Source organism: Martes martes (assembly GCF_963455335.1).
Source record: "Martes martes genome assembly, chromosome: 2".
Lineage (NCBI taxonomy): Eukaryota > Metazoa > Chordata > Mammalia > Carnivora > Mustelidae > Martes > Martes martes.
In genome coordinates this window covers 71736658-71761754 of record NC_137889.1, presented here as the reverse complement: position 1 = coordinate 71761754, position 25097 = coordinate 71736658, and the positions used below count along the sequence as shown (strand labels likewise).

General features: G+C 36.8%; 1 protein-coding gene across 1 annotated transcript in view; it reads left to right on the top strand.

Moving 5' to 3' along the window:
• The window catches only part of ANXA10 (annexin A10), a gene marked incomplete at both ends in the record, with an annotated part of 80094 nt that overhangs the window by 23254 nt on the left and 31743 nt on the right, over window positions 1–25097 (top strand). Inside the window, 3 exons of the mRNA XM_080796318.1 lie at window positions 15602–15715; window positions 23307–23397; window positions 24482–24561. Coding sequence (XP_080652444.1) covers window positions 15602–15715; window positions 23307–23397; window positions 24482–24561 — 285 coding nt within the window. The remainder of the gene's footprint in view (window positions 1–15601; window positions 15716–23306; window positions 23398–24481; window positions 24562–25097) is intronic.

Below are 25097 nucleotides of genomic sequence, written 5' to 3'. Positions count from 1 at the left end.
TGGCAGTATTGATTCTAACCATGCCCCCACAGGGACCTGGACCCAATGAACTCAACTAATCGCATAAATCATCAAGCCTATCTTAAGAAGCTGAGTGGCTTATTCTGAAGTTTTAGTAATGACCTTTCTACTTGGTTTGAAGTTTTCATCTAGATACAGCAAGATGTATTAGTGATGGCAGAGACTTCAACTTTGCCCACAAGGAGGAAGTCTAGAACAAGTCTATCATCCATAACAACCTTGGCTAGTGAGTTGAAGTTGTCCTAAATACCTTCTAGAGCCAAAGTAGTGTGATTAGGTATTCCTTCCCCAGGTGCCAAGGTTGTTGTTCTTGTTCCACCATTAGAATATTGTCACTTTTCTAGTAGTTGTAACTTCATCATTTTTCTTCTTTTTTCCAACTCACACCCAAAAGTTTCTTTTGGAAGGCTCAGATGCAGGAGGGACAAATGTATTTTTATAAAACTTCAAAAAAGCCATTATGTCACACAAGCAGTATACTCAACTAAATAGTCATTACCCTTATGATCTAGGACCATGAAAGTCCAGAGGTACTCTGGTGGCTTAACCAGAATTGTTTGAAATCCTGAGCCCACTTTTCCTTAGACTGCCACCCACAGAGTAGACCAACAAGTATACCCTGAGGCTGACAATGTTAGGAGAAGGAAAAGAATCATCATGACCAGGAACGGTCAGGATAGAATCCCAAATTTTCAAAACAGGTCTACATAGTTAGAGGAAAACTCCTGTTTTCTCTCTACAGCACTCAACACTTCACTTCTGACACCAGATGTATGGATTATTTCCCTCAAACTAAATAATTCTCATTCAAACTACCCAGAGTTACCACAGATCCTACAGGTTAAAGGCTGTCTCCCAAAATTTTCTCTCACTTCAGACATCCTAGATTGTCACCTGTACTTCTGACTGACTGGCTGTAAACTGGAGGCTCCCACATCTTCCTCCTTGAGTTCAATAATTTGCTAGGAAGGCTCACAGAACTCAGGAAAGTGCTGTACTCATGATTCTTAGTTTATTATAAAGGATATAACTCAGGAACAGAAAAATGGCTGGGATGTGTAGAACAAGGTATGTGGGACAGGATGATGGATTTTCATGCCTTCTCTGGGCATGTCACTCTCCCAGATCATTGATGTGTCCACCAACCTGAAAGCACTTCAAACCTCTGTGGTTATAGTTCTTATAGTGGCTTCATTATATAACCACAATTGATTGAATCACTGGTCATTGGTGAATAAGCCAGTCTCCAGCCCTTCTCTCTTCCCCAGAGATCAGTAGGGCTGAGGATTCCAATCCAATCCTCTAGCAATCAGCCCCTTTCCTCAAGATCACCTCATTAGCATAAACTCAGATGTGACTGAAAAGGGGTTATTATGAATAGCAAAAGACTATCCTCTCACTCCTATCAAAAAAAGGACAAGATTTTAGTAGCTCTGTGCCAGACATGGGGGTTGGAGCTCAAATATATATGTATTTTTTATTATATCACAATAACTGTCTCCCACACTTCATTATGATTATCCAGGAGGGAAAACTGCATTCAGTGACCAACTGCCCTACTAAGCTGTGTAAATCAGAAGGAGGTAAAGAAGACAGAGCCATATATTTTATTGAGTCAATCAATTATCACCAATTATCACCATATCAGAAGCCTATGGATGGTAGAGACTATGGAAGTTCAATCAAATGGCTTAACTGTCAGTCTATTGTTGAGTGACTTTTGTAATATGCACTGAACCATGGTGAGACTGCAAATAGTCTGGAAAGTCAAACACATAACACAGATTAGATACAAGGACCAAGCAGTGCTATAACTTGAAAAAGTGTTAACAATTTCCAGGACTTCTAGTAACCGCAAGAGGGGATCAAGTCTGATGCATTCCATTTGCCAAGGCTGTGCAGGAGCCATGCCCTCTGAATGATGATTTCCCTCGCAATGAGTAAGGCAAGTCAGGTTTTGACTCAACTCACAAAGCTGGGCAAGAAATGCTAACCTTGGCCTCAAACACATAAAATACTTCACTACATGTTCAGTTTATGATGGTATATGTGTTGTGATGTCCAGTGTGATGATGGATCCATTATACTGTAGCAACAATATAATCTGGGCAAATGCAGGCTTGATCAGTAGCTAGATTCTAGTTGGTCTCATCAGGGAATAAGCCCTTAGTATGGACATCTGTGAGAGTGTGACACCAAAGTTCCTATCAGCAGCCACAGTTTGTTTTGAAAGACTATTGTCCTAAAGAAACTCCTTTTTCATATGGAATCTGTACTTTTCCAAGTGTTAAACCTGAGATAGATCTAAGAGCCCAATAGTGAATAAAAAGATTAGAAAATTTATCAAGGGGAACACTGGCCAGAACTATGAAAACAACCTTGATTTCTGCCCATTGAACAAAAATGGTCCATTTTTGGTTCCTCACAGCTATTACTGATTTGAACAACCACAGCAGCCCTGTGGACATCATTTGGTTTTAGCATATCTGAACCATCAATAACCCAAGTCAAGGCTTTCAGGGCAACTGACTGAAGTCTCTGTTGATTCAGCAGCTTGTTTCAATAAGCAGAGTGGGGTTAAAGTTTCCCAAAAACGAATAGCTGCCATTTTTTCATGTAAAATCATGATACTCCTGGGGGCAGGCCAGTTGTTTTCTTCAGGGTGCCATTTCCATTTGATGAGACTTGTTGATATCTTCCCATCTTGCTATTCATTGAGTCCCAGTTGGCCCACCAAATGAGACTATCAGCCATTCAGTTTCTAAGTCCAGCAGCAGCCAATACTACTTTTCAAAAGTGGTATACCCAGAAGCTGTATGAGGAAAGCAGCAAGTTTAAGACACCAAGAGGCACCTGTGGTATGCTGCTTCTTTTTGCCAGAGGTTCCAATCAACAAACCATCTGTCACAGAGATGTGGAGCAGATAGTAGTTATTGGGGTTATGAGACCTTCCCCATTTGTGCTATAGGCAGAAGCACTTCCCTATATGTGGCTCTTTTCTTATCAAGAGGATCTCCTTTGGTACTTACAAGCATTCCCAGAAGAGGAAAATAAACATAAATTCCAACTATATTCAATAACAGAAGTTATTATAAGAGTACAGTGAAAGCAGCCCAAAGGGCTTGATCACAGGTTCCTTTAGCTTCCCTGTTTCCACAGAAAACCTTGCCCACACCCACCATTTGAATTCGGGGAAGACCCAAATTCAACCAACAGGTCTGCATAGAATGGTGACTTGGCAGCTATATCCAACAAATTCATAAAATATTGAGTCCTTCCATCCCCCAAAGTCCCCAGCATACTCAGACATCATCACTGTGTTAGTCCGCAACGGGACAGGAACACCTTGGTTCCACTTCTAATTATTTCTCTTCTGAAAGCAGTAGAGCCTGGGGTAGAAGGAAGGGGGAAAAAGGGCACATGAGGAAATAAAGAGGATCTGCATCAGTAAGCAAGATATTTACTTTCTGTGTGTCATATGTACCCACCTCAATCAAATGCACTTCAATATTTTGGGCCCACACAAAGTTCTACATCGAGTGGTAAGTTCATCACTGCTGACACCATGTTTCAACTTTGTACACTCTTGACTCAGTACCCAGAGCCACATTTCATTCTGGCCACAGGCACAGGGTTTGGTCCTTTTGACTGATTTGGAGTTGGCTAACATTTAAAGAATGTTTAATGAGTCCGTCTTAGAAATGGTTTCTCTAGCAATACTGCTGTGTCTTTGCAATAACATCTCATGTTTGACTGGTGTTAACGTAAGAGCTAGGGGACTTTTCCAGGCAATATACTATCATTGCTTAATATTTTTATTCTATCTTATTTTACACTCCCCCAAATTAAACATTATTATGTTTTTGATAAGTTATTGCTTAAATTTTATTCATAATTTTCTATTTCCTTGTTCAGTTTTCTTCTAATATCCAATGCCATGTTTCTGATCTCAATGTCATTTTTCCTAAGGCATTTCTTAGCATTTTTTTTTCCAGAAAAAACAAATGATTGTTAAATTACTTCAGTCTTCTGCTAAAGAATACCTTTATCTTTTTTCTTCTTTGCTGGATATTAGTTTAGATGGCTATAACATTCTTGGCTGAATTCCTAGGTCATTGCAGATATAATTTTAATTTTTTTCCTGGCCTTCATTGGTAAATTTTGAGAAATCCCTTCTTTCATTAATAGTTTTCCTTTGTAGATTACCTTTTATTCTCTATTTGCTTTTAAGATTTTTTTTAATCTTTGGTATTCTATAGTTTCACATTATTAGTCAACGGGTTCGTGTACTTTAATCTATAAAACTGAGGATTCACATATTATATGATACTTGAAATACTATCTCCCTGATATTGTCCACATTCTCTCCTGCTGTAAATCCTATTCAACAAAAGTTTGTTCTTGCCATTCAGTCTTCGCAGTCTCTTACCTTATATCCGTATCTATTTCTTGTCTGTTTCTGTGGGATTTTTTACAGTTTTTTCAGGTAGTTTTACTAATTCCAACTCAGTTATTTATTAGCTACTCTTTAAAGTATATATTGTATTTTTCAATTCTAGAAGTTTTTCATTTCTAGAGTTTTATTTGCTTTCTTTTTAAGTGTCATTTTTTTTCATAGTGTTCTTTCTATTTTTATCAATCGTCTCAAATTGAGGTTTTAATTCAGCTGTTTGTAGAGTCCACTGTCTATCCTTCAGAAAAGATGATTCTAAGTGCATACTATATTTTTATAGTGAGAACTTTTAAAGTGATGTTCATTTTTTTCGGTGAGAATTTTTTCTTCCTGGAAAGTAAGAGAATCTCTCTAGAATTGTTCGGCATTTTCTTCTTCCTGGTGTCCCAGGAGAATCGCCAGCCCTGGATCAACTTTCATGATGATTTCTCTTCATGGAGGTCTCAGTTCACGTGGGTACAGTAGAATAAATTTAAAAGTCATGCCCAAGGGAGACACAGCTCTATTACTTTGAATTTGCAGGGAAATATCCTTCTACTTAAAACTCAGACAATGAAGGGTGAGCTTTCTGCTCATTTTCCAATGCTGAATTTTTTTTTTCTAGTTCATACTTTTCCTGACGGTGTAATTCTTTGAGGATCCCAACCTCATAGAGGTTTCAGACTTCATTCCTTGTATTACACTAGACCCATAAATTCTCTCTTGTCCTCATGTAATGTCCCACACTGGACATTGAAACCCAATACAAAAAGTTCTCAAAACCAACCCCCACTCTCCCCAGTCACCTGCAAGGTCATCTTCAAGGTCAGCTCCTTGGCTTATCCTCTGATTTTCATTTATCCCCTGGTTTTTCCACCCAGGGGTTTCTCTTTATTCTGAGATCAAGCATACTTTTAAAAGAACGCTATTGTTATTGTGGTGTTGGGTGAGGAGCAGGACTTTGGCTTTAAAATACTATGTTTCTCTGGAAGACCAAAGTATCATCATCACACAACAAAAATTAGCTCAAATTTCCACTGAAAATTGAATCATTAAGTAAACTGCGAAAACATCTATAAAGTGGAGCTATTCAAAAGAATATTCACTTACCACTGAGATGACAATGAAGCTTACATAAGTGTTTTTATGATAGAATATAAAATCATGTGAGTATTTATACAATGAATATTAGGGTAGGCAGAATTAAGAGAGATTCTAAGGCACACTTTATATGGGCCTACATCACTGAGTGTTTAAAGAGCAAGTATTTTTTATGATAATAGAAAAAGGCATATAAGTTAAAAGCATATAAAAATGTTCCCCTGAGCATATTCAGAAAAGCAAAATATCAGTCATATGTCTACTTCCTGCCCCTGATTACATATAATTATATAAAGGTAAGAGGAATAAGGAAGAAGAAACTACCATTTTACTTTTAGTTTAAATGGAGTGGTCAGAAGAGCTGCACCATGGGTAATCTACAGTTTCATCAGCAGCACAGAACAGCTCAATTTGAAAAGAAAGTACTCATTAGCTTAATGCAAGGCCAAGCTGTGATTCCCACAGAGTCCCTTTAGGGCAAATCTTTGGCAAACAAGAAAGCAGAGGCAGTCAGGCTGGGGAAAGTAACACTCCAAAGGTTGCATCCACGAAGTTATTTATATAACTCCAAGTGAAAATTTAAGGTTTTAATTAGAGCACCCATTTGAAGGCTCCTCTTTGAACATGCAGAGTTTAGCTATTTAAACATATTATTCAATATTTATCTTCCCCACGGAAAGTAATATCTCCTTCCAGATGTCCTAATAATATCACACTATTTCCACTAGATAGCACTTAGCACATTTTGCATTGCAAGGTAATTGTAATTCCTGTGCTTTCTGGCCCCTCCAGTAAATAAAACTGGTGGAGGATAGGGACCCTCTCTTGTTCATCTTTGAATAGCCAAGAATGACTCCAAACAAGTAACTGTTGAATTATAAGTAGTCTTCATTCATTTATTTATTGTATTCCAATTTTGTAAGTGCTTACTATGTAGCAGGTAAAGTCCTATGGGCTGGTGAAATAGCCATGAATAAAACAGACCTGCTATGATGGAGCTTACATCCTACCTTTGCAAGACAGATTTTTAAAAAAACAAAATTAGTAAAATGTGTCATGTTACAAAGTAAGTAGCGCTATGGAAAAAAAATAAAGCCTGGTGAGAAATAGAGCTAGTACTAGGGAACCAGGTATAATTTCAAAGAGTGTGACAAAAGCAAGCTTTATTAAGACAGGGAGGCGGGGCCCATGTGAATATCTAGAGAAAGAACACTCAAGGAAGAGTGAAAGGCAAAAACCAAGGCCCCGAGGTGGAAATAGGTCTGCTTTTCCAGGATCTGTAAGAAGCCGTCTGCAGGTGGAATAGAGGAATCAGGGGCATGGAGAAGATGAATGGGAGATGAGGGCAGAGAAGTGTCCAAGAACATACTGTGTACCTCGTGAGTCACTGTAAAGACACTGGTATTTGCACGGAATAAAATAGCTGGCACGTTTGCTTAATCTGAGATCAACTACATGAAAGCAGTTGTATTTTATCTTGGAGTGTAGAGCGGGAAAGGACACTTTGAGCAGAGGAGTGACTGATCTGATTTGTATTCTTACAGGATCACACTGTCAGGGTGTGTTGAGGGGAGGCTGTAAGGTGCAAAGACAGAAATGAAACTCTTTGGAGGCTATTACATTAACACAGGGGAGTGACAAAGGTGGCCTGGATGAGGGCTGCAGCAGTGAAAGTGGTCAGAAATCCTCAGTTTCTGGATATATTTCTAGTCAGAGACAACAGAATTTACTGACAATTGGATAATATAAAAGTTGTGAGAAATAGAATATAATAGACAAAATTCTGATGTGGAGGGAGAAAGAGAGATAGAAAGAGAGGAGAGAGAGGGAGACAGTCCAGTATCAGCCATTTTTGATCTGCCGCAAATTAGTAGTTTTTGAAGAAAATAAAAAAACATTTTTGAGTACCTAATATGTGCCAGAAAATATTTTAAGAACGTCACTGGAGTTAAATATTTTTATACTTAGATCAAACCGTGAAGTAGATGCTTTTATGTTCACTTTAGAGATAGGGAAGCCGACACAAAGAGGTTAAGTAACCTGCTTGCAATCTCACAGCTGCTCTTTTACACAGCCAGGATTCAAACCTAAATGCTTTACTTCCAGAATCTGTACACTCTAATGGCATTAGCTGATATCTGATACTGATTCTTTCAAAGAAATTACATAATTTTATTGACATCTTTTATAAAATCGGTTTACCATAGTCAGGTGTGTGTTGTGTGTGTGTGTGGTGCGCGCGCGCATACACACACACGCACACACACACACACACTCTTGAGTTACAAAACAAAGATATTATACCAGCGCCATCTAGTGGTACCACTCATCTCAGTCTGCAGTGGAATATATAGATCCGGGTTCAGTATTCCAATACATAGGATGGCATAATATACAGAGTAACTGAAGATGTCGTTATAAACATTTGGGAGGAATGGTCATCACAGATATGTAACTAACGATAAGTAAACGACTTGCAATGCCCAGGTTATTGTCAGCTTGAACACTGATTTTATCCTTTACATATAATCAGTAAAATAGGATTTTTCTCTAAATGAATGAACACTCATTGATTTATTCTTGCACTTGTTTATATATTCATTTATACATTATATATACTACATATTTTGCACATTCTATACTCAGCACTGTGCTAGAGATTGATGATCTATTTAGTAAAATCTATGTGAAAGTCTCTGTCACGATAGACTTTTGGGGAAAGAAATGCATATAATATAATCATGAAAATCTAGTACAATAAATGCAAAGACAGAGCAATGGTGGCAAAGAAATAATCAGCTTCACTTAGAGTTAAAGGAAAGCTCATAAGAAATGATAATTCTAATGTTTCTACCTTTCCATCCACTGCCAGCTACCATTATCTTCTCACAATAAAAGTATATTACATTGGTCTGTCTGCATTTAAACCTTTGCCCCTACACATTCACCACCTAGATGTTATGTTCATCACCTTGCTGATAAATCACTAGTGGCTTTTTATGGCCATAACAGGAAAAAGAGACCAGAAGGCCAGAATCCTGGCTCCATCACTTAACTTGTTTAGTTACATGGAACTTGCTACTTAAGCTCTATGTGCCACAATTTTCTCACCTATATCATAGGATGTTTATAGTTTCGTGTTGTAAAGAACTATCACAGTTATTCTAATACACAGAATCCTATATAACAGATAGTAAACATTAAATCTTAGTGGTTAATATTATCATCACACTCTTCTGCTTAAATCTCTGCTATTAGAAACTTTTCTCTCTGAACTAGAATGGACATTGCAATAACTGGCATCCAAGTCTCTTTCAAAACATTCATATTTCCAAATCAATTCAATGTTTACTTAAAGCTAGAGTTAACTGCATATGCCCTGCTTTTCTCCATCTCAGTAATGTTCAGTTGGAATGAAAGAATAAGCACCCTACCTCCAAACAGGGTATTATATTACTCATCTGAATAACTTTACAAACTCTTCCTCTCACCTAAGATTCTCATATGGGCCTCCAGCCCCAGCCCAGTTAAAGAATCATTGCTTTATGGCACCAATGTTATGATGGGTGTATAATTCTAGTGTGGGAAAAAATGCTAAAAACTACTAAATTATATGATAATCTGAAACTGGGTATTAACTAGTACAGCACATAAATAAAGTAACTTTGTTTTCACAAATATGACAGTTCCAAATCATCCATATCCTTGCCAATACCTGATATTATCAGTCTTTGTAATTTTAGCCACTCTAAAGAGCATGTAGTGTTATTTCATTGTGGCTTTAATTCCTATTACTCTAATGACAAATGTTAAGCATTATTTCTGGGCTTATTTCCCATTGGCTTATTTTCTCAGGTTAACTGTCAGTTCAAATCCCTTGTCCGTATTTTTATCAGGCTATTTTCTTAGTATTGAGTTTTAAGAAATTTTTATAAGTTCGGGGCACAAGTCTTTTGTCAGACATGTGAAATGACACCTATGGTTTCCTTAGAAGAACTGAAGTTTTTATTTTGATAAAGTCAAATTCATCACTTTTTTTAATTTATGTATTGTTACTTTTATGTACTATCCAAGAATTCTTTGCCACATCAAGACTCAAAGATTTGTTCCTATGCTTTCTTCTACAAGGTTTACAGTTTTAGCTTTTCTTTTTGGTATATACCTCTCACACAACATTAAACACAAATAGTAAGAGCAGGTATCTTTGCCTTGTTCCCAATCTTAGGGCAGTAGTATTCACTATCACTACTAGGTATCATCTCATCTGTGGAGTTTTTATAAATGCCCTCTATCAGCGTGAAGGAGAGTCCTTCTGTTCATTCTTTCCTAAGAGTTTTTACTATGTTTATTATTAAACTTTTTCAAATGCTTTGGCTATATCTATTGCTATCATGCAGCTTTTCTCCTTTACTGCTAAAATGAGGAATTGTATTGACTGATTTTCTAGTGTAAATTGACTTTGCATTCCTAGTCATTACAAGTCATTCTTTGACATATTTTATATATTGATGACTCTGATTTATAAATATTGGGCACACTTTTTTTTATCTGCATTCATAAGGAATATCAATGTGCAATTTTCTTTGCATGTGAAGTTTTTTTAATTTTGTTTTTAGGGCAATAGTGGCCACATAAAATAGATTGAGAAGTCATTTTTCATCTACAGTTTTCCATAGGATTTTGTATAGAGCTGATTTTATTTCTACCTTAAATGTTTGATGGATTTTATCAGTGATTCCACTGGGGTCTAGAGATTGGCAAGATGGGGTTAATTATGGATTCAATTTCTTTAACTAATATAAGGAAATTCAAATTGAGTATAAAATTCTGCTTGAGCTTTCTTTGATAATTTGTATCTTTCAAGAAAGTGGCCCATTTTAACTAAATTTTTAAAATTTAGTGGCATTAATGTGTTCATGGCATTTCTTTTTGTCTTAATGTCTGTAGTATTTTTACATACCACTCTTACATTCCCAATATTGATATTTTGTATTTTCTTTCCTTTTTTCTTAATCAATCTAATTAGAATTTTATTAACATTACTGATCTTTTTAGGGAATCAGACTTTTACTTTATTGACAGTTTCTAGTATTTATCAATCTTCTATTTTGTTGGTTCTGATCCTTTTTTCTTCCTTCTTATTCTGAATTTAATTTACTTTCTAGTTTTTTGATATGGAAACTTAGGTCATTTATTTCTTATGTTTTTCTTATACATATTTGTTTATTTATTTTAAAGATTTTATTTATTTATTTGACAGACAGAGATCACAAGTAGGCAGAGAGGCAGGCAGATAGAGAGGGAGAAGCAGGCTCCCCACTGAGCAGAGAGCCCGATATGGGACTCGATCCCAGGACCCTGAGATCATGACCTGAGCTGAAGGCAGAGGCTTACCCACTGAGCCACCCAGGTGTCCCTCTTATAAATATTTAAAGCTAAAAATTTATCTTCAAAAACTGTCTTCACTGCATCCCACAATTGTAACATGTTGTATCTTCACCTTCAGTAAATTGAAAGTATTTCCTAATTTCCTTGATTTATTATTTTATCTTTAGATCATGCAGAAATACATTTTTAACTTCCAAATATTTGAGATTCTCCAGATATATTTTTATCATTAGTTTTGAAGTTGTGTTGTAGTGAGAGAACAAATTCACAAAGAGGTACATTACAAGCCATATTAAAGGAAACATCTCAATCATGGGTTATTCCAAATATGTAAGAACCTCACTACTGGGAAGGAGCTACAGGTGGCCATGGGAAAGAGTGAAGGGGCAGAGAGGATTGAGAAAGCAAAGAAAACCCAGTCAGAACAGCATAGGTGGGCAGTTAAGTCCTCTATTTCCATGTCTAGGACAGAAAGCAGAATCCTAAGGACAAAGCTGAAGTTTGAGTTCAAGAGCCAAGTACCACACCTACTTGACTTTAGCCTCAAAACACCTATGCAAAATACAACTGACTTAGAGATGAGGAAGAGTAAGGGAGATTAAAATTACTTTGTAATTTTTAAATAAAAGATAGTTATTAGATCTATTGCAGACCTTGGTAGATTCCCTACATGAATATGTGATTCCCTTTAAAAAACAATTTCCTTAAAATTTTATCTGGGAGAGACCATTAAGAAAAGACGTAAGTATCGTATCCTAGATGTTTAAAACAACTAAATAATGGGAAATTATTTGTGGGAATTATTCCAAGGGCACATTTGTTTTTACTTTTACATAAAAGATATAACATTAAAAATTTTTAAGGATTAGAAATTAAAGTTAAAATAGCTAATATTAATCAAGATTCTTCTCTCTTGATAAAGCATATTGAGAAAAAAATCATTATTTTGGGGGTGCTACTGCAGCTCAGTGAGTTAAGCATCTGCCTTCACCTTAGGTCATAATCTCAGGGTCCTGTGATGGAACCCCACACTGGGGTCCCCGCTCTGTGGGGAGCCTGCTTCTCCCTCTACTTTTGCCCCTCTCTCTGTTCATGTGTTCTCTCTCCCCCTCTCTCAAGTAAATAAATAAAATCTTTTTAAAAAATCATCATAGGCTTAGAGTTCCTTTGTCACCAAAAGCTGCCCTGCTTCCTGAGCTCCCACAGGAGCAAAGATCCAATCATCACATAATTCTGTGCTATAAATCTTATTTAATACTCATCTTCTCTTCAAGTGGATCTTTCAGTCCCTTCAGATTGACTTATTCACACCGCACATGAAAACACCCATACGCAGACACAAGGATTACCCCCGGCTGCGCACTTCTCTTTTACTGACTCACTTACCTTTACGAATGTGAATCAGTCAGGGTTCTCCAGAGAAACAGAACTAACATAATATGCATACATGTGCACATCTGCTTGCTAGGTGGCGGGAGCCAGGCTCCTCACGGACAAGCCTGGGAAGGGGGTCTCTGGCACCTGCGGCACGCAGCTGTTTCTCATCCCAGGAATCCCGGGCAGGCGCTGGGTTCCTGTGAAGGAGCTCCGAGATCCCGCGAGATGAGGCTCCCTCCGGGAGAGTGGTTCACCTGCGCAGCCCAGAGGCCGATTCAGCTGGGCTCAGAGCCACCTCTGAGGCTCAGCACATCCCAGCCCATCCTGGCCCAGCCCTGCCATCTAGACCCACACCTACTCCTCCTACGTATCAAATAAAAGAAAATATATATATATCTCTCTCTCCCTTAATCCCTCTCTCTCACTCGCTCTCTCCCTGTTCAAATCATGGAGGACCTTATAGCAGGGATATAATAAGGAGCTCAAAATTTCTTGTAAGAGCAATGGAAAGCAGTTCAAGGAGGGCGGCATAATCCATCTCTAACTGGAGAGAGAGATTTTAAGGAATTAGCTCACGTGGTCCAGGTTACTGGCAAGCTCAAAGTCTACAGATAGGCTTGCAAGCTGGAGACTGGGGGAGGAACTACAGTTCAATTCCAAGAGTGGTCTGTTGGCAGAATTCTCTCTTCTTCAGGGGAGGTTAGCCTTTTTCTATTGAAGCTGTTAACTGGCTGGATGACAGCTACCCATATTTTGAAGAATAATGCTTTACTCAAAGCCTACTGATTTAAATGTTAATCTGGTCTACAAAATAACTGTCACAGAAACATCTAGAATCATGTGTGATCTAATACCTGGGTACTGTGACCCAACCAGGTTGACATATAACATTAACCATACAAATGGCTTCTCCATCTCCTGTCACAGTGCTACTCGTCTTTTCTCGTCTAAAAGTGACCTGGTTCCCTAATCCTATAAATCCATTCTGATCTTTTATCTTAATTCTTCTGTTTTGTACTACTGCTTTTGGATCTTATGCTGTGAAAAATGATATTGAAAGCCCTACAAAGTGTTTCAGCTCACTTTTCACTTGTTATATATGGGTTTTTGGAATGTGAATCTCCTTAAAAACAGAGACTTGGGGGGCACCTGGGTGGCTCAGTGGGTTAAAACCTCTGCCTTTGGCTTTCTGGGATGGAGCCCCACATCGGGCTCTCTGCTAGGCAAGGAGCCTGCTTCCCTTCCTCTCTCTCTGCCTCTCTCTCTGCCTACTTGTGATCTCTCTCTCTGTCAAATAAATAAATAAAATCTTAGAAAACAAAACAAACAAACAACAACAACAACAAAAAACAGAGACTCTGTTGCATTTCTCTGGCACCTACCGCTATGTGTTGGAAACAGTATTAAATCAAACAATATTGAAAAACTGCGATCTTTCACTCAAAAAAATTTTTTGCACTCCCGCATGAGAATATGTTTCACAAGCTAATATATTTATATGTGTATATATAACATAAAAACATATATATGTGTTTTTTAAAAAACATATATACGTTTTGTTCATTGATATCAACCCCAGTACCTAGAAGAATGCCTGGCTCATATTACCTTAACAACCATCTGGTAAAAAAATTAGAAATAGTCAATGGTACATAAGGAGGGAATTAAATACAATGTAAACTCTATGGAAGAGGGGATCTTATGCTTCTTGTATATACTCCAAGCACACACAACTCTAGACATTATTAATTGCTCATTTAATGAGTACACTGACCTTAGCAAAAATTCAACAGATTCTCTGTATTACCAGTTACCACCTTATTAGATAAGTGCTTTTATTTGCTAAAAAGAAAATCCACAATATAGGAATGGTATTGTCAGTTTATACTAAATAAAATAAAAATTATGACTATTTCATTTTTGTCCTAATAAAACTTGTGCCTCATTGGCATCTTTCACTTGAATTCTATCACTGAATCACTTCAGAACTAAAATATTGTGTTTTTTAAACTAAAACTTAATATACTATATGTTTTAGCAAGAAATGTTAAGTTTTAAACATCTTTTATTTTTTTTTTATTTTAAAGATTTTATTTATTTATTTGACAGAGAGAGATCACAAGTAAGCAGAGGCAGGCAGAGAGAGAGGAGGAAGCAGGCTCCCTGCTGAGCAGAGAGCCCGATGTGGGGCTCGATCCCAGGACCCTGGGATCATGACCTGAGCAGAAGGCAGAGGTTTTAACCCACTGAGCCACCCAGGCGCCCCTAAACATCTTTTAGATACCTTTGTAAACTCACAAAAAATACATCTAACATATATATACACACATACATATAACAAAAAATACATCTAACATATATATACACACATACATATACATATATATATATTTTAAGATTTTATTTATTTATTTGAGATAGAGAGAGCATGAGCAGGGAGAGGGGCAGAAGGAGAAGAAGAGTGGAGGGAGAGGGAGAAGTAGATCTCCTGCTGAGCAGGGAGCCTGACTTGGAGCTCCATCCCAGGCTCCATCCCAGGACCCCTGGATTATGATTTGAGCCAAAGGCAGATGCTTAACCACTGAACCACCCAGGCACCCCTAACATGTATGTTTTTAAAATATCTATTCTACACTAGTAAAATAAAAGTCAAAATTAAAATGATCAATCTCATACTTCTGTAATATGTACTCCAAGAACAAACATTCAGCATGCTTCTTCTTTTCCTTAACTGTTTAATTTTTAATATTTATAAAATATACATATTAATGTGGCTATTTGATGAAAATTCTTAGATTACTCAACTCATTTATACAAGTTCTTTGGCAATAGGATAACCAGAAACTCCTGCTAAAAGACTCTGCTGCAATGATAAAATAAAATGCATATTTTGTTTAAGGTCTAATATTTCATTAATTCTGCACAAGAAAACTAAGAATTCCCAACAACAATGTTTATAGGTTACAATTTTTACTTATTTTCATAATGAGATCAACAGAAAAGTTGGTGTAGGGATTAGGAAAAGAAGATCATTTTATTTTTACATGACTAGAATGTCCATGTAGATGACCTCTCATGCAGAAATGTGATTACATTAATCATTTTCAAGTCCATCATTTTTATAATCCATGTATGTGCATATATGTGCATCAAAACCTGGCTTTTTACTACATGAAATTACATAGAAAAGAAAATCCTAGTAGAAGACTTTCTGTAATTATCCCATTTCTCCTGTAAAATTGGTGACTAAAGTAATAAAAGTATTTACTTTTCCATTCATAGGACCTAATTGGTGACCTGAAGGAGAAGCTTTCAGATCACTTCAAAGACGTCATGGTTGGCCTCATGTACCCACCGCCATCTTATGATGCTCATGAACTCTGGCATGCCATGAAGGTAGTGGTCTAACACAAAAATATACCTGTAATAAGTACAAGATTGTATTTCAGTAGAAAGGGAACTGTCCTGTGATATTACTGTGTGATAAGGGGTAGGGGAGGGAATATCTGAGCAAAAATTAAACAATGAAAATGCTGCACTCAGGAGAAGTGACCATGTTAGGAAGAGGGACCTCTGCACCCTAGTAGCTGGGATCAGCCTGTTCTTTCACTGTACAAACTCAAATCCACTGACCCAGCTCGATGCCAAACTACCAAAAGAAAAACCTGAATAAGTTTCCAGGGCTATTCATATTCATCTCTCCCTGGTATGTACTCATACCAAATCATGTGAACCTCTTTAAATTATTTGTAAAAACTGGACTCACTAAGTAAAAATAGGATACTGAGTCAGAGACAAAATATAGATGACATCTTTGTTTATTTTTGTGACCTTAAGTTACTCCTTTACAAAAACTATTGCTCAAATGTATAAAAATTTTACTTCTGAAGAATTTAATTCTTCCTTACAGAAAAGTCATTTCCATGAAATAAATTGACTACAGATTTGTTAGAGACTTTGTTGACCAGGGATAGGGTACAAAAGACTTTTTACATCTTTCCAAATGCCGATATTAAACACCTGCAGAACTGCTGCAATCATTCCCATACAATGCCTGCCAATGACCAGATTACTCAATCTGTGAACAATGTTGACAGAAAAAAGGAAAGGGGAACAAATTAAGGGAACCTGGATTTTGGCCATCATGTTTGCAGATGAGAATAGACATTGTATAAAATTCATATACATTTCAACCAACTGCTTTTTTCTAAGTTGCATATGGCAATTCCTACCTCTTACAAAATGATGTGACTACAAACTATAAGAAGGAAGTCTTAGGTTACTGTTTAGATAAACTTTTGTATTTTATCAGTATCACATGGAATGGTAAGGATTTATGAAACTTTCTGGAAGATGTGTTGTCTTTGTAATCACTAGAGCAGGAAAATGGATGCATATAGATGTAAGAGACTGTAGAAAGTACCCAGTCCAATGCTTAGACAAATGGTACAAAAATCCACATTTAGAGGAGGAGCAAGATAGTGGAGGAGAAGGAGGCCTAAATATCATCAGGTCCCAGGAATTCAGCTAGATAGATATCAAACGATTCTGAACACCTACAAACTCAACAGAAAAGAGAAGAAGAGAAGCAATTCTAGGAACAGAAAATTGACCACTTTCTGGAAAGTAGGAAATGTGAAGTGAATCTGAGGCAACATTTGGGAAGATAGGCTGTGGGGGGATGGGCTGGATCCCGACAGGGGAGAGCACAGTAGAAGTCTGGTCCACTGAGGGACATTGCTCCAGAGGCTAAGAGGGAGGTGGAGCCCTCATGGAGACAGCGTGGTCTCAGGATCTGCAGGGTCACAAAAAGATCAGGAGTGTCTAAGTAAGGCAGAGCTCCCATGTATGGGAATGGGCAAGCCGGCTACAGAGACAGACAACTCAGCTCGTTGTTACCCTAAACCATGATCCAAGGCAGTCGGACCACTGCTTTTTGGGCAGGGACACAATAAGCAGCAGATCCAGGGAGACTCACATCCCTCCTCTGGGAGGGGAGGTGTGGGAGTGAATTGCAGGAATCTGCTGGGTTTGGAGACTCCAAATAGGGCCGTGCACCAGAGATAGAAACATTCAGTCATAGGCTGGGTGAGCTCAGAGTGTAGATGGAGATGAGGGAGACAGGAGGGATTGACTGTTTTTCTCTGAGGGTGCACTGAGGAGTGGTGTGCTGAGCTCTTGGCTCCTATGGGACCAGAGATTGGGAGGCTGCCATCTTTATTCCCATACAGAAAGTGTTGAGGGAACGAAAGCTACCAAGAGCAAAACAGAGCAGATTACTTAACGTGACCCCTAGGAAGGTCGGTGCAATTCCGCCTCAAGCAAAGACATTTGAGAATCACTGCAACAGGCCCCTCCCCCAGAAGATCAGCAAAAGCATCCAGCCAAGACCAAGTTCACTGATCAATGATAACTGCAGAACTGCAGAACTAGGGGAAAGTAACACATAGAATTCATGACTTTTTTCCCATGATATTTAGTCTTTCAAAGTTAAATTTTCTTAATTTTATTTTTTTCTTATTCTATTTTTTTAAATTTTTCCTCTTTCCTATTTTAATGTTTTTTAACTATTTTATCTTATCAATACATTTTTAAAATATTTTAAAATTCTCATTGTTATAGTCATATTTTATCCCTTCATTGTATTTTATTTTATTTTTTTGCATTTTATTGCATTTTATTTTTTGTATACATATAGGTTTTTTTTTTCCTTTATAATTTTGGGATAAAATTTCTTCTAATAGATGAAAATATAGTGCATGACTTTGTTCTAGTCTCCAGTCAGATCACATTCTTTTTTTTTTAATTTTCTTTTTTCAATAAACTTCTTATCAATCCCTTTTTTAGAATCTTTTTTAGTTTTCATCTTTACAGTCGTATTCCTTCCCATGATCATGTTTACCCTCATTTTTGTATATATATAAGTTTGTCTTTCTTTAAAATTTTGGGAGGTAGTTTTTTCTAACAGACCAAAATACACCCAAAATCAAGTGTGTGGCTATGTTCTATTCAGCAATCTTTATATATATATATATATATATATAAATATATTTTTATATATATATATATAATATAAATATATATATATATTTTTCTCCCCTTTCTTCTCCCCCCAGTTTTGGGTCTCTTCCAAGTTAGTGAATATTTTTCTGGTGTCAATGTTACCTCTTTAGTGTTTTGTTCTCTTACTATTCTTATCTGGATAAAATGACGAGGTGGAAAAACTCACCACAAAAAAAAAAAAAAAAAGAAAAAAAGAAGAGGCAATACTGATGGCTAGGGACCTAATCAATACAGACATTAGTAACATGACAGAACTAGAGTTCAGAACGACGATTATCAATGTACTAGCTGGACTTGAAAAAAAGCATAGAAGATACTAGAGAATCCCTTTCTGGAGAAGTAAAAGAACTAAAATCTAACCAAGTCAAAATCAAAAAGGCTATTACTGAGGTGCAATCAAAAATGGAGGCTCTAACTTCTAGGATAAATGAGGCATAAGAGAGAATTAATGATATAGAAGACCAAATGATGGAGAATAAAGAAGCTGAGAAAAAGAAAAATAAACTACTACTGGATCATGAGGGGAGAATTTGAGAGAAAAGTGTCAATTACATAAACCAATTAATAACAAAATCAAACACATCAACAATAATACAATAATAACTTTATTATTTATTACATATATAATTATTTATTAACACTCCCCTCACCAAAATGGACAGATCATCTAAACAAAAGATCAACAAGGAAATAAAGGCTTTAAATGACACAGTGGACCAGATAGATATCAGAGATATATTTAGAACATTCCATCCCAAAAAAACCAGAATACACATTCTTCTCTACTGCACATGGAACATTCTTCAGAACAGATCACATCCTGGGTCACAAATCAGGTCTCAACCAGTACCAAAAGATTGGGATCATTCCCTGCATATTTTCAGACCACAATGCTCTGAAGTTAGAACTCAATCACAAGAAGAAAGTTGGAAAGAACTCAAATACATGGAAGCTAAAGAGCATCCTACTAAATAATGATTGGGTCAATCAGGAAATTAAAGAAGAATTGAAAAATTCATGGAAACAAATGAAAATGAAAGCACAAGTGTTCAAAAATCTTTGGGACACAGCAAAAGTGGTCCTGAGAGGAAAGTATATAGGAATACAGTCCTTTCTCAAGAAACAAGAAAGGTCTCAAGTACACAACCTAACCCTACACCTAAAGGAGCTGGAGAAAGAACAAGAAAGAAAGCCTAAATCCAGCAGGAGAAGAGAAATCATAAAGATCAGAGCAGAAATCAATGAAAGAGAAACCAAAAGTACAGTAAAATAAATCAACAAAACTAGGAGCTGGGCCTTTCAAAGATTGATAAACCTTTGGCCAGGCTTATAAAAAAGAAAAAAGAAAGGACCCAAATTAATAATGTCATGAATGAAAAAGAAGAAATCACAACCAACAAGAAAGAAAAACAAACAATTATAAGAACATATTATGAGCAACTATACACCAGCAAATTTGATAATCTGGAAGAAATGGATCCATTCCTAGAGACATATAAACTACCACAACCGAACCAGAAAGAAATAGAAAACCTGAACAGACCCATAACCGGTAAGGAGATTGAAACAGTCATCAAAAATCTCCCAAAAAACATGAGCCCAGGGGCAGATGGCTTCCCAGGGGAATTCTACCAAACATTTAAAGAAGAATTAATTCCTATTCTCCTGAAACTGTTCCAAAAAATAGAAATGGAAGGGAAACTTCCAAACTCATTTTATGAGGCCATCATTACCTTGATCCCTAAACCAGACAAACACCCCATCAAAAAGGAGAATTACAGGCCAATATCCTCGATGAACATGGATGCAAAAATTCTCACCAAAATACTAGCCAATAGCATCCAACAGTACATTAAAAGGATTATTCACCATGACCAAGTGGGATTTATTCCTGGCCTGCAAGTTTGGTTCAACATCTGCAAATTAATCAATGTGATACAATACATTAATAAAAGAAAAACAAGAACAAATGATACTCTCAATAGATGCAGAAAAATGATTTGACAAAGTATAGCATCCTTTCTTGATCAAAACTATTCAAAGTGTAGGGATAGAGGGCACATACCTCAATATCATCAAAGCCATCTATGAAAAACCCACAATGAATATCATTCTCAGTGAGGAAAAACTGAGAGCTTTTCCCCTAAGGTCAGGAACACGGCAGGACTGTCCACTATCACCACTGCTATTCAACATAGTACTAGAAGTCCCAGCCTCAGCAATCAGACAACAAAAAGAAATAAAAGGCATCCAAATCGGCAAGGAAGAAGTCAAACTCTCACTCTTTGCAGATGATATGATACTTTATGTGGAAAACCCAAAAGACTCCATGCCAAAACTGCTAGAACTCATACAGAAATTCAGTGAAGTGTCAGGATATAAAATCAATGCACAGAAATCAGTTTTATTTCAATACACCAACAGCAAGACAGAAGAAAGAGAATTTAAGGAGTTAATCCCATTTACAATTGCACTCAAAACCATAAGATACCTAGGAATAAACCTAACCAAAGAAGCAAAGAATCTGTACTCAGAAAACTAAAGTACTCATGAAAAAAATTGAGGAAGACACAAAGAAATGGAAAAACGTTCCATGCTCATGGATTGGAAGAATAAATATTGTGAAAATATCTATGCTACCTAAAGCAATCTACACATTTAATGCAATCTTTATCAAAATACCATCAATTTTCTTCAAAGAAATGGAAAAAGTAATCCTAAAATTTATATGGAACCAGAAAAGACCCCAAATAGCTGGAGGAATATTGAAAGAGAAAACAAAATTTGGCAGCATCACAATTCCAGACCTCAAACTCTATTACAAAGCTGTAATCATCAAAACAGTATATGGCACAAAAACAGACACATAGGTTAATGGAACAGAATAGAGAACCCAGAAATGGACCCTCAGTTCTATGGTCAACTAATCTTTGACAATGCAGGAAAGAATGTCCAATGGAAAAAAGACAATCTCTTCAACAAATGGTGTTGGGAACATTGGACAGCCACATGCCAAAGAATGAAACTGGACCATTTCCATATACCACACAAAAGAGACTCAAAATGGATGAAAGAGATTCCTGTCTCCATATGAGACAGGAATCCATCAAATTCCTTGAGGAGAACACAGGCAGCAATCTCTTCGACCTCAGCCTCAGCAACTCCTTCCTAGAAACATCACCAAAAACAAGGAAAGCAAGGGCAAAAATGAACTATCAGGACTTCGTCAAGACAAAAAGCTTTCGCACAGCAGAGGAAACAGTTAACAAAACCAAAAGACAACTGACAGAATGGGAGAAGATATTTGCAAATGACATATCAGATAAAGGGCTAGCATCCAAAATCTATAAAGACCTTATCAAACTCAAAACCCACAGAACAAATAATCCAATCACGAAATGTGCAAAAGACATGAACAGACATTTCTGCAAAGAAGACATCCAGATGGCCAACAGACACATGAAAAAGTGCTCAACATCACTCAGCATCAGGGAAATGCAAATCAAAATCATAGTGAGATATCACTTCACACCAGTCAGAATGGCTAAAATTAACAAATCAGGAAAGGACAAATGTTGGTGAGGATGTGGAGAAAGGAGAACTCTCCTACACTGTTGGTGAGAATGCAAGCTGGTGCAGCCACTCTGGAAAACAGGTTCCTCAAAAAGTTGAATATAGAGCTACCCTACAACCCAGCAATCACACTACCAGGTATTTACCCTAAAGATACAAATGTAGTGATCCGAAGGGGCACGTGCACCCCAATGTTTATAGCAGCAATGTCTGCAATAGCCAAACTATGGAAAGAGCCTAGATGTCCATCAACAGAAGAATGCATAAAGAAGATGTGAGATAAACACACACACACACACACACACACACACACACACACACACACACCGGAATACTATGCAGCCATCAAAAATGGAATCTTTCCATTTGCAATGACATGGATGGAGCTAGAGGGTATTATGCTAAGCGAAATAAGTCAATAAGAGAGGGACAATTAACATATGATCTCTCTGATATGAGGAATTTAAGTAGCAGGGTGGGTGTTCATGGGGGATAGGGAGAGAAAAAATGGAACAAGATGGGGTTGGGAGGGAGACAAACCATAAGAGACTCTTAATCTCATGAAACAAACTTAGGGTTGCTGGGGGTGGGGGGTAGGGATAGGGTGTCTGGGTTATGGACATTGGGGAGCATATGTGCTATAGTGAGTGCTATGAAATCTGTAAGACTGATAATTCACAGACCTGTACCCCTGGAGCAAATAATACATTATATGTTAATATAAAAAAATTCACATTTAGGGAGAGGCAGGGAGCGGGCCCTGAAATATCTTTAGAAAACTCAAGAGACCCTGATTCTAATTTCAGCTTTCCACAGACAGATATTCTAGCAGAAGAAAAAAAAAAAAAAGGTGAGCGTCATGAGCCTTATTCAAATATCTTTTACCATTTTATTTAGAAACGTCCATGTTGTTTTATTCTAAATGAAGGAACAGGGTTTTAGAAAATAGTATCAGGGCGCCTGGGTGGCTCAGTGGGTTAAGCCTCTGCCTTTGGCTCAGGTCGTGATCTCAGGGTCCTGGGGTAGAGTCCTGCCTCGGGCTCTCTGCTGAGCAGGGAACCTGCTTCCCCCTCTCTCTCTGCCTACTTGTGATCTCTGTCTGTCAAGTAAATAAATAAAATTTAAAAAAAAAAGAAAAGGAAAGAAAGAAAATAGTATCTTCCAAGGTTCAAGTGACTAGTAAATAGCAGAGCCAGAACTAAACTGGGCCTATCTTTATCCCAAACACATTTTCTTTCTCTTCCGTCGCCTCTCAGAATACCAGGAATGTTGTAAATCCTTATTATACATAAGATACACTATTATTCCCAGTACAACTGCCTTTATATTTCTCCCTTTCTCTGTATTACAGGGAGCAGGCACTGAAGAAAATTGCCTCATTGATATTTTAGCTTCAAGAACAAATGGAGAAATTTTCCAAATGCGAGAAGCCTACTATTTGCGTAAGGAACTATATTTTACACACATATAAACTTTATATTTTTCAAATAACACACAAAATATTTTACACACATATAAACTTTATATTTTTCAAATAACACAAAATATTTCAGTTTATGTGTTTTTAAATTTTTTCTAAGACACTTTTATGTTTGAAATATCACTCACTCAAGACCAATTAACTCAGTAAGTTAAATTGATGATTAGGTTATCAAAACTGAAATGATTCTCTAGACAATCAAGCAAAGTTTCCAAAGTTTCCAAAGTTTCCAAAAAAGTAATTGCAAGTTTCTATGAGGTGAGTGTTTATATTAATGCAGGCAAGTTCGCAGCACTGAGCTTCAGGAGCATTTTATTTCTGACCCAGGAGAGACCAGGTATATAGAAAAAAGACAGCAAAGGACAATAACCGCTCAGCAAATTCTACAAATATGGGTAACTACTTCACTTTAAATCTCATAATCACTGTGATCTATCTTAAAATCTGATTTTTACATATTTTTAAAGTAGAAAAGTTAACTATCTTCATTTTCAAAAAAGTTTAAAGCCTTAAGTGGCTTTGCAGTGTGTATTACCTCTCACTGAATGTCAAGAAACTATTCTAGACAGTTAGCCCTGTTGCATTTGAATAAGAACAATGGGAATTTCCCAAAGGGAATGAAGTAAGAACCTTCATGTAAAATATTAAAAGGAGACAAAGCACTTGGGGAAAGTGCTGGGATGGGTAGCAGTCTATGGAAATAGAATGCAGAATTTCAAATTTTGAGAATTAGAGAACTTGAAATGACTCTTCATGTTGTTTTTCAATTTTGGAATAAAGATAATAGCTTTTTAAGAAAGAAGACTTGTCCTATGTTACTGTTAGGTGTCCACATGTCTTTGGCGGAATCTTTAGGAGATTGACTTCATCTGAGTAGAAAGCAGTAAGTGACAAAGGAATGTCAATAGCTTGTATTTCCTGTGCTTCCCACTCACAACTGGGAAAATAATATTAACTTATCCAAAGTATGTTGATATGTGGTTCTTTAGTAAATCTCACCTTTAACATGGAAGTTTTTTTTATTTTGTTTTGTTTTGTTTTCCTAGAATACAGCAGCAACCTTCAAGAAGACATTTACTCAGAAACCTCAGGACACTTCAGAGATACACTCATGAATTTGGCCCAGGTATGAAATTCAAAAATTCACGTCATTTTGCATTACTAAGAAAACATATGTTTCATTTTCAAAAACCAGGACAAAAAACTCCAGCTTAACAGTAAATTCTATATGATAATATTTACTGAATACCAGCTAAATACAGAGCACTATAATAGAAACTTGCCTAAATACAGAGCACTATAATAGAACAAATGAATATGAATAATACACCAGTTCTATTCTAAAAAAATCTACTATATATAAGATGATGATGATTACAGAAATATACATAAATAATTATATATTATAAGGAAGTTAAAAGATTAAATTATTTTAAAAGATTAGAAATTAGAATTCTATTTTTTAAAACTACTAAAAATGTAGGGTGTATACTAGCCCCTGAGATCCTAGTATGGTCTAGTACTGTGGGAAGAGAGAACTACAAAATGCTGTAATATAAATATTCTTAGAAGCATTTTAGAAAAGAAAAAAACAGAGAATCGGGGTCCTGGGTGTCTCAGTTGGTTAAGCGTCAGCCTTCAGCTCACATCATGATCCCAGGG